Consider the following 10,754-nt stretch of genomic DNA (forward strand, 5'->3'; position numbering starts at 1 on the left):
GCCCTGGGCGCGTCCTTTGGCCGTTCGGTTTCTTGCCTTGGCTCCTGCAGACATGTGGGAATTAGAGATAAACCCCAGCCCTTCCCCCCCATACCAGCTGGGCAGTGCCCCCCTTGGCGCACTGCGCCACAGTCCCATTGGGAGTTGGGTGGAACTTGATTCTGTCTCCCCTTCAATTTGTGGTACTGAGCAGGGACTTGGGGCCTGTCATAGGATCCTCCAGGACCAGTTGGTGGCTTACAGGCCTCTTGGCCCATGGCACGTTGCTGGGTGACATGTAGACCCCGCGGTTCCCTCTTTTGGATAATGACACTGAGTCCAGCGACCTGCCCGGTGAGCTGCCAATGACCTCGTCATGCAGGGGGACTGCCTGATTGCCTTGGCCTGGGTCCCTCAAACCAAGCAGCACTGGGAAGCGCTAGGGAACAGGGTCCCCTTCCATCAGGGCTGGAGCGAGGCAGACTCCGGGGTCAGGGTGGGACCAGGTTCCCTTGGAGCAGTGCAGGGAGCAGGGCACTGGGGCGAGGAGAGAATCGGTGCTGGCTGAGGGCTGCACAGGTTACTTGTGGGCAGATCTGTGTTTGGCAAATCTGTGGCAATCACTGTGTGTGTGCTTGTGTGCGCCTGGCGACTGCGAGCCTGCGTGTGTATCTGGGGAGGCCCAGCCTGCCGGTGGCTGCTCTGTAGCTGGCTCTCCCGTCTGGGGATCCGTGCCTGGTAGCCCAGACCCGGCCTCTTCTCTCCTGCCAGCCCTGCTGCTCTTCCTGGTCTAGTCACTGGATGGCCTACGCCCTGAAAAGGCCCCTGGTTTAAATGTCAATACCTCCTCCACGCAGAGCATGGGACGTGTGGCTTAGCAGGCCCCTCCTGTCCGCCCGGGTTGCTGCCAGTCTGGGTGGCACCCGAAGCCGGGGGGGGGGGAGGGCGAGGAGGGAGCCCCTCTGCAGCAGCCCTTCATGCTCAGATCCAGACCGAGAGTCAGTCCCATTCCAGTGCGCAGCCTGGCCCCAGTTTGCCATGGGCCCTCGAACGTGGGGGTGGTGGCTCCAGGCAGGCATGTCACGGAGCCTGGGAAGCACCCACGGGGGTCCTGCCCCAGCTGGGCCCCTTATCTGCCTGCATCCACCCGGTGAGGTGGGGTGTGCCCACAGTCAGCTCCCTCCTGGGTTGGGCCCCACGTCACTCCCTTTGTGGAGCCAGGAGGTAGCTCGTTCTGGCTAGGGTCGGTGTGTAGGGTGGCCTTGACTCCCTGGCTTTGTTCCCTAATGCTCCCAGCCTCACCAGGCTCCCAGCCCTCTCCCCTAGTGTCTGGGCTCGGGCAACCCTTGACCAGGAGTCACTCTCGAGGGCTCTGGGTGGGCACCAGGCCTCCCTCCTGCCCAGCAAGGCAGCAGTGCGTGTGCAGGAGGGAGGTGAGGCTGCCTCTGCCGTTCCCTTTGCTGCCTGGAGAGTCGCGGAACAAAGCCCCTGAGGCCCACTCCGCTGGCTCCTTCCTTCCTCCTCTCGTCCACCGGCCACTCCCTCGCAGTGAACGGAAAACACGACACTGGGAGCTGGCCAGGTCTCTGCAGCTCCCAGGAACGCCCTATGCTGTGACCTTTGGGAGAGCCCCTGCTTAGCTGACAGCTGGGGCCCAACGTGGCCTCAGAATGAGCCCTTGGGCAGGGGAAGGACCCCAGTGGGCATTTCCAGAGGGCCCTCAACAGCTCTGCCGCCCAGCAGTCAGGGCAGAGTCTGCCACAGGGGATGGAGGGTCTTCAGGCTGGGCCCAGCCTGTGGCACCCCATGTCCCACCCAGTTCTGAGAGCAGGGTTCCCTGCTGGCACCTGGCTCCTCCCAGAGCCTCGGGCCAAGGTGATGAGGGGAGTAAATGCTGCTGCTATCAACCCTTGTGCAGGTAGCTTGCTCTGGGGTGTGCAGGCCTGCAGCAATGGCAGGGTGCAGGGGCCCAGAGAGGGCAGAACGGGCCAGGTACTGGTGCTCTGCCCTCCTCATCGGGCACATGGATTCCCCCACCCCGAGGGAACCCGGGGTCCATGCCCGCGTGGCCACTGCACTGAGGACAGGAACAGGCTCCAGCTCCCAGGCAGCTGGTGGCAGCTGCAGCCCAGATGGAACATTTGGGGAGTCGCCGCTCGCCGCAGTGCCTCAGCCCAGCCCAGCCCCGGCCCTCAGACAGTGCCACGCACAGGTCAGTCACCTCACCCCCACCCCGTCTGCCAATGCGCCAGGCTCTGGCTGGGAGGGCAACGCTGCCCCCTAGTGACCAGTGCACCCCAGTGCTACCAGCTGTCCCTGATGGGAGAGAGCAGCTCCCTGGATTCCTGTCCCTGCTGTACTCCCCATCCCAGGGGTGATCTGGAGGCCTGGTGGTGGCAGAAAAGGAGCCAGGTGGCAGGGAGAGGGCTGAGAGGCACCAGAGGCATGGAGCTGTGAGCACCAGAGGCTGTGGGGAAGAAGCAGGGTGACTCTGGAACCACCCAGGGGAATCCTAGGCCTTTGGGGCACCCGGTCGGGGATGAGGCCTCGCTGGGATGGACATGCCCGGTGCAGGGAGCGTGGGGACTCGGCCCATTCCAAGCACCCGGAGGGGCCATCCCTCCCAATGCCAGTCACTGAGAGCAGCAGGTTCCCCTCCCGCAGGGCACCAGGGGACTCTGTGAGAGGGAATGAAGCAGGTGTGGCTTCATGAGAGGAAGGCTAGGAAGGAATGGTGAACAAGCGAGGGGCCCAAAGGCACCTGGATGGGTGTGGGCAGAGCTGGCGGGATCAGTTTGAAAAGTGCCCACCCGTGACCCTGCCATTCCTCCTCCCCATGATGGCAGCTGTCCCGTCACGTGGGATAGGGCAGTTAGACAGAGAGACAGTAAACACCCAATAGAGAACAGTCTGCCAGTGGCCCAAGAATGGAACTGCTGTGCGGCTGGGCACGTAGGCCCCAGCCCTGTTCCTGCAGCCAGGCCTCTGGGATGGGGCTGGGAACTGCTGCAGCTGCATTTCCAGCCTGGCCAGGACGAGAGAAAAAACTGAAATCTGATGAGAAACCCTCTTCCCAGGATATTCACAAGCTGGTTTCTAACCCCAAGATGCTTGTCAGCTCACTGATGTGCCAGGCTCCAGCTGCCTCTCCCAAGTTATGAGACTGATGCTTGGCACAGTCACCCCACATGCCCACAGCCAGGGCCCCACTCCTCGCCTGCAGCTCTGGAGTACCCGGTCTGCGCTGAAGCCTGAGGCACATGTCCAAGCGCCCCACAAGGCTGAGCCGCCTCATGGCCCTTCCAGGGCAGCTTTAGGTGCAGATCTCAATGCTCTGCACAAATACGCATGTATCCTCACGCTGCCCCCGAGCAGTCGATCCCGTCCCCGCTGTGGCCCAGGGAAACTGAGGTAGCAAGAGGGGATGGGACGTGCCCAAGATCGCAGAGCAGGGCACAGACCCCTGACGTCCCGGCTGCCAGGCTGGGGCCCTGCACAGCTCTGTACAGACCGTCCCACCCACCTCCCGCAGCCATAGCTCCCGCTCCCCTCCGCCCCACCAGGCCCAGCGTCCACCCCCCGCAGGGGCCACCCCCCAGTGCCGGGAGCTTTCAGGGAACGCAACTGGGCCCTGAGGCGTTGCCCGCTGGGCTAGGGCCACCCAGCCGGCCCGAGTGACCAGGAGGCCTTGAGTTCCCCCCACCCCCAACCTGGGGCGGAACGGACCCTGCCCGGAACCTTCCTTCGAGGCTGAGGGAGGACCGGGAGCCCATGCGGCGGACCGGAAGTCAATGAAGAGAACCGGAAGTCGGTGGTGCCGCGGTTCCGGGTTCGCGGGGCGGCGGCGATGAGCTTTGAGTGGCCCTGGCAGTACCGGTTCCCCCCGTTCTTCACGTGAGTCCCCGGGACCGGCCGCTGGCCCGGCCCCCCCGGAGCCCCCCGGCCCCTCGGAACCGCCCCCGGGCCCCGCACGAGCCCCCCGGCCCCTCGGAACCGCCCCAGGAGCCCCCCGGAACCGCCCCCCGGAACCTCCTCGGAACGGGCCCCGCAGGAGCCCCCCGGAACCGCCCCCGGGCCCCCAGGAGCCCCCCGGAACCGCCCCCCCGAACCGCCCTCAGGAGCCCCCCCGAACCGCCCCCCGGAACCCCCTCGGACCCCCCCGGCCCCTCGGAAGCACCCCCGTTCCCCTGGGACCGTCCCCCCGGGACCGCCCCCAGGAGCCCCCTCGGAACCGCCCCCGGCCCCCCAGGAGCCCCCCGTGCCCTCAGAACTGCCTATGGGCCCCCCAGGAACCCCCCCGGGCTGACGGGGTCCCCCTGAATGTCCTCTGCCAGCCCTGCACCGGGCAGGCCCCTCCCACCCTTTGAGCCCCCCCCCCCCCCCCGCCCGTGCCAGAATCGGGCGCTGCGCCCGTGGATCTGGCCCCTGCCCGGTGCTGGGGCCCGCGTTACACGTCCCTGTGGCGTGTGCATGGACCCAGGGCTGAATGGCACCCTGGGCGAACTTGCATTTTGGTGGCCATGGTCCCCCATGGGTTCCCCACCGCCCCCTGCCCTGTGCCCCCCGTCACTCCTACCCCTGCACCTCTCTCCTGAGCCGCTCGATCTGTGCGACGGGGGACTGAGTTCCGGCCAGTGGAGCAGATTGTGAACTGGCCACAGCCTGATTCGTGTCCTGCGGAGTGTCCCTGGCCCTCTCCGGCAGTGAGAGCGTAGCACGGGCTGATACAACTCCGCGTACCAGCCAGGTGGTATCTGGAGTGGGGGTAGGTGTCAGGAGCGCTGCTGGAGGCTTGCCTCGGGATTCATCTGTTGATGTAGTTGCTGTTTGTTAACGCTTCAGGTCCCACCAACATTATGGCAAGGGTTGCATGTAGGAGTGGCCTGTCTGGCTGCATTTGTCACCCACTTACACCTCTTTAAGCCCAGATCTTGCTGTGCCTGGAACCAGATGTTGACCTGGAGCACCTCTGGGTTTGTTTCTAGATTGCAGCCCAATGTGGACACCCGGCAGAAGCAGATGACAGCCTGGTGCTCCTTGGTTCTGTTGTACTGTCGCCTCAACAAGCAGTACACAATGACGGTCATGGAGGCCCAAGAAAGCCCACTTTTCAACAACAGGAAGCTGCAACGTATCCTTCACTCCCATGCTGTTTCCTTGCCCAGGTTGCTGTGGTGGCTTTAATGCAAACTAGGGCTGTCAATTAATTGCAGTTAACTCATGCGATTAACTCAAAACAATTAATTGCAATTAAAAAAATTAATCACAATTAATCACAGATTTAACCACACTGTTAAACAATAGAATACCAATTGAAATTTATTAAATATTTTTGCTGTTTTTCTACTTTTTCATATATATTGTATTCTGTGTTGTAATTGAAATCAAAGTGTATATAATTTTTTATTACAAATATTTGCACTTTAAAAATGATAAACAGAAGAAATAGTATTTTTCAATTCACCTCATACAAGTACTGCAGTGCAATCTTTGTCCTGAAAGTGCAGCTTACACATATTTGTTTTTGTTACATAACTGCTCTCAAATATCTTGCAGTGCCGGCTACAACAGTGCCACAAGAATGCCTCTTCTCACTTTCAGGTGACATTGTAAACAATAAGTGGGCAGCATTATCTCCCGCAAATGTAAACAAAGTTGTTTGTCTGAGCAATTGGCTGAACAAGAAGTAGGACTGAGTGGACTTGCAGGCTCTAAAATTTTACATTGTTTTATTTTTGAATGCAGTTTTTTTGTACATAATACTACATTTGTAAGTTCAACTTTCATGATAAAGATATTGCACTACAGTACTTATATTAGGTGAATTGAAAAATACTATTTCTTTTGGTTTTTTTACAGTGCAAATACTTGTAATCAAAATAAAATAAAATAAGGTGAGCACTGCACACTTTGTATTCTGTGTTGTAACTGAAATCAATATATTTGAAAACGTAGAGAACATCCAAAAATATTTAAATAAATGGTATTCTGTTACTGTTTAACAGTGTAATTAATCGTGATTAATTTTTTTAATCGCTTGACAGCCCTAATCTAAAGCAATAGTTTGAGGTGGATTTTACTATCTCTGTAAAGCATGTTAGGTTAAAAAGCAATCGGTAACTGCTGGAGGGGAATCCTGGAGAACAGTTTGGGTTGGGACCAGGGTGTGCTGAGTGGCGCAGTTCCCTGCAGTAGTAGATGGCTGCTCTGTCCAGGACTCCATGAATACAGCGAGGGACTCTCAGTTACTTCTGGTACTTACAGAGCAGAACTGTTTGCAAGATGCACATTCTTCCAGGTCAACAGCTCTGCCCCTTGGCCCCGGACCAGCAGGCTCATTCCTGTTGTTAGCACTGCAGCATTAGGCAGTAAATAACCCTGGCCTGCCAGGGGCTTTCCCTGAACAAGCGGCAGCCCTAGTTTGAGAACCACTGCTCTATGCAGCAGACAGGAGGCAGGCCCTTGATCCAGAGCAGCTTGGCCAGGGGCGGCTACATTTGGGGTGGGATGGAGGGTGCAGGAGCAGCAGAGGCTGCAGATGGCAATGGAGCAGGAGGTGGGAGGAGGGGCTCCCCTGTTGCAGAGGAATCACTTGGCTGGTCCAGCCGCCCCCTTACAGCTCAGGTTGTCAGTCCACCCTCTCTAAATGCTGCCGCTCACCTGCCTGGCTGCCTCCATAAGCCCAGCTGGGTCTCAGCAGGTCAGGTGAGAGATACCACGCAGTGCACCTCTGAGTTGTGCAGGGTGCCCCCGTGAGCATGGCGCTCTGGGTGAGGTTCTCCTTTGCCTACCCCTAAGGCTGACCCTGCCCCCTTCCCTCACTTTCATCCAGCCTGCCCTGTATTTGTCATGTGCTGCCATCCACCCCAGAGATGGCTGCATTTTGATGGGAATGTGGTTTTTGGCTTGTACGCGGTTTGTGAGGCACAGTGGAATCTTCAGTGATGAAAGCTGCCATGGAAATGTTACGTGGACTTATTATTTTAGAGCTTTGCTTATTTCAGTTATTTAGAACTGTGTCAGGGCATGCTTTGCTTTCGGTTCCTTCCCCCAACCAGTTTCTGCTGTGAACAGTGTTAGAGATGGTCACACAGCTGACATCATCCTCTGAGCTTTGTCTGTACTGCTAAATTGCACTAAATGTTTCCTTAACTCAGAACCAGGGAAACTCCCCATGGAATCCATACAAGTTGTACTAGAAGAACTCAGGAAAAAAGGTGGGTGAAAATCTCTGCTGAATTGTCTGTGACTGTTCATGTTGCCTGTGCGGGGTGCGTCAGCAAGACCTGTGTCTAATTTCCCTCCAAGTGCTGAGAGTCTGGCTGTGTGACTGTCCCAAAACACTCTGGGCATGGACTGTACCACTCCTATTGGAATCTCCCTGAGTTCTGGTTGTTTTTCACTGTTGTCTCTGTTTTCAGAGCTCCTTGTCCATTTCCTTATGCAGCATTGCAAGCTGCTGCACAGGGAGAGGGAGAGTCAGGCCCAGAGGCAGGAAAGATTTTTTATTTGAATGTGGGGGTAGGTAGGAAGCCGGTGTGAGTGACAGGATGGGGTAGAGATGGAGCTACATACATACATAGCATCCACCTGTAATGAGGTGTCATTCTTGATTTGGGGCCCTGTGGTAAATACACCCTTTCCATTGCGTTTCAGGGAACCTAGAATGGTTAGACAAGAACAAATCCAGTTTCCTGATCATGTGGCGAAGACCAGAAGAATGGGGAAAGCTCATCTATCAGTGGGTGAGGCCACAGAAGCTTTGATACCATGGCCCAATTTCTGTGTGTGGGGGGCAGCTGTCATTTCAGACTCGCCGCAAAAGGATCTGAACTGAGTTGCTGATTTGACGTCTCACCCGCAACCAACCCTTTCTAACTGCCAGTCCCACAGGCGGATGGACGCTGCCAGACAGTCTGGCTTGTGATTTGTGAAAAATGCAACTGTCAAATGATGGGGCCCTGATTTCCCACTGCCTTTAACTTTGCGGGTCCCATTTCCCTCTGCTGCAGAGGGGTGTAGGGATCGCTGCAGTGGTGCACACCTTACATTGTGTAAAAAGCTGTGATTTGGAAGTGAATACACTGTTCACACCCATCTCCTTGTGAGTGTGGGTGAGAGTTCAGTAGTGAGGACAAAGCTACTGTTGCAGTCCCCTTCATGACACAAGTTCTCATTGTAAAACTCATTGTCAGAGTTGGAGAGAAGGAATAAAGGATGGTGGGACAGCGACAGGGGTTAGACTGCTTTCTCCACAGTCAAATCTCCTTGTTTGAGGAGTTAGTTTGTGTGCCCAGTAAATACTGACTGGGTTCTACTCCATTGAAATGAAGATCCGGCAGAGATCAGTGCTGGGAATATTAACTGTTTGTAAGACACATAAGTGAAATTCTCTACGTTGCTCTTGCTTTTCCAGGTGTCTAAGAATGGCCTGACCAACTCTGTATTCACACTCTACGAGCTGTCTAATGGAGATGACACACAGAATGAAGGTAACTCACATCACATGTGTTCTGGGGCTGCTTTCCAGAGCACATCAGTACTATAAGAATAAATAATTTGTACTGCCAGGTGACAATTTTAATGGTGAAATTCTTTACAATTGCTTGTAGTTGCTGCATGCTATCTCTGTATTTTGGGGCTCACACTGATCACCACTGAGAAGCGGGTCTGTAAGGTTTTTTCGCTACCCACCCCAAGATCTCCGTATCATTAATGTGTTATCCCTGCCTGTCACCGAGCCTCTCTCCCTTCACCATAGCAAAGCTCTGTCCTCGTGTTCCTCTGGCTCCAGGGGGGTTGTTTTTTCTTCCTTGTGAGATCTGCCTGACTCCCTTGCAGCTTTCAGGTCTCTGCTGAAAGCTGCATTATCTGTTCCTTCTCTGTTTAACAGCACCCAGCTTCTCTCTTTCTGACTTGGCAGCAGTGGCTTGAATTAATTGTGCTCTTCGTTACACTCTTGGGTCTGTGAAAGGTGCTCCGTAAGGCACCTCCTAGTTTGCCATCATAAGTTGCAGACTGTGTTGGTTTTGAGGTGTGATTCTTGTGGCTTCTATTGACTGAGAATGTTTCATCCTTCCCTAGAGTTCCATGGCTTGGAAGAGTCCATGTTGCTTCGTGCCCTGCAAGCCTTACAACAAGAGCATAGGGCTGAAATTATCACACTCGACGACGGCCGAGGCGTCAAGTTCTTTTAACAGGCACACCCTCCCTTCCCATCTCCTCTGACTGTTAAAGTGTTTCTAGCTTGAAAGGTTCAGTCTTGAGGCCTGGAATCGAGCAGTGACTGGAAGCAGCTGCATATTCTGGCTTTCTTAAGGCAAGGAGAAGCTGTGAAGCCTTCTGAAGACATGACTTTTTCTTAGAAATCTTCAGAGATCTTCTGTCTTTCTCTTCTTCCTGTTGATTCTGTTTATCTGAGGGGTTAAAGCAGCTCTGGGTAGATTCAAGGGGAACCACTCCAGGACTGATGCAGAACCACTCCAGTTATTGACCCTAGTTCCCTTGAAAGTAGCTGAAGAGCAGGCACTGGCAAGCCAATCGCATGGCTCTTCAGCTGGTGGCTGGTTAGTTGAGTTTGGCTTTCAAAGGGCAGATCTTTCACCCCTGTTCCGGTCACAGAGTCAGGCTCTGCAGCCTGCAGAGTGCGATGAGCAGAACCACTGAACCGGTGACAGCTTTTGAGTTATAAAATATCTCAGCAGAAGAACGAGAGGTGCTCACTGTGAAGCAGGCGGCACCGGGTGTGGTGGGGGTGGGTGCCTGGGAATTAATTTGGCATAATTAAAAGAAGGTGTATTTATAGAGCAGCACTGGGTTGTTTTTTTTTTGCTTCATTGCTAATGAAACTGAGGGTTGCTTTTCTGTCAGGTTAGTGGCCTTACATTGTAATTCTGCGTTGAAAAGGCTGTGAAGATGGCAGCCTTCTGGGGAGAGGGGAAGGATTCCCAGCAAGTCTCTCTCGTGGTCTGTCTTTGTAAGTGAAAAGATGTCTCTTCTAACTGCCAGCCCCACAAACAGTCTGGGCTCTTCCAGCCTGTGTCCTAGGGTGTGCAGCCTGTGGCTAGAGGGATTGAGCGGGTGTGACAGGGCTGCTCTGTAGCAGTGATGGGTAGTGGGAGGGAACAGTTCGGTGTTCAGACCCTCTGCCCTGGTGACGATGGGTGAAACAGCAAGAGCTCAGCTTGATTCTGCTGGACAAGTCTTAGCTGTATTTTCTGGGGCAGCACGGGACAGTTTGTCCTTCCCTGCCCTTGTCTAAGCGGTGTTGGGCACTGATTCAGCTGCAGCCCTCGCTGACACCCATTGTCAACAGCAGGTAATTTTCAGTGCTGAGAAGGTGCTAGAGCCCAGCCTGAGTTTGTGGGGCTGGTGGAGAGAAAACCCTTCTGCCTTGTAATGGGAACTCGTGACTTGGAGTCAGTGGTACACGCACCCTCAGTGCACGTGCTGTCCTCCTCACAGGGGGCTGTGGTGTGACACCCCGGCTCTGGGGCTGTATTTTACTGCTGTCCTGAGTGCTGCTTTGCTGGTAGGAGGTCTGGCTCCTGTAACCTAGGCTCAGAGGAAATAGCTCTGGCCTCATTCCTCTGCACCAAGCCGGGCCGGTTTACACAGGGCTAATGTGGTCTCCAGTCCTGTCTGGAGCTGATCATCTCTCTGCAAGGACTTTACTGGGCTGTGAATAAAGAGCAGGATAACACAGTGCCCTGACGTCCCCCGCCCCCAGCAGCCAGGATGGCTTGTTTTTTTGACAATTAAAGCCTTAAACAATT

General features: G+C 55.4%; 1 protein-coding gene across 1 annotated transcript; it reads left to right on the plus strand.

Moving 5' to 3' along the window:
- The first annotated feature begins 3,756 nt into the window (after positions 1-3,756).
- Positions 3,757-10,754, plus strand: VPS25 (vacuolar protein sorting 25 homolog). The gene is made up of 6 exons (XM_073325562.1): positions 3,757-3,873; positions 4,965-5,110; positions 7,143-7,196; positions 7,636-7,724; positions 8,396-8,471; positions 9,064-10,754. Exons 1-6 carry the CDS (start codon positions 3,827-3,829, stop codon positions 9,174-9,176), a joined length of 525 nt encoding a protein of 174 aa, XP_073181663.1. The 5' UTR covers positions 3,757-3,826; the 3' UTR covers positions 9,177-10,754.

Source organism: Lepidochelys kempii, chromosome 27 (genome assembly GCF_965140265.1).
Source record: "Lepidochelys kempii isolate rLepKem1 chromosome 27, rLepKem1.hap2, whole genome shotgun sequence".
Taxonomy (NCBI): domain Eukaryota; kingdom Metazoa; phylum Chordata; order Testudines; family Cheloniidae; genus Lepidochelys; species Lepidochelys kempii.

Bases quoted from the DNA above. Each gene is read 5' to 3' on its own strand.
- VPS25 (XM_073325562.1), top strand. From the start codon at position 3,827: ATGAGCTTTGAGTGGCCCTGGCAGTACCGGTTCCCCCCGTTCTTCAC. The intron at 7,725-8,395 runs GTGAGGCCACAG...TTGCTTTTCCAG, and splicing joins GAAAGCTCATCTATCAGTGG to GTGTCTAAGAATGGCCTGAC. The intron at 8,472-9,063 runs GTAACTCACATC...ATCCTTCCCTAG, and splicing joins AGATGACACACAGAATGAAG to AGTTCCATGGCTTGGAAGAG.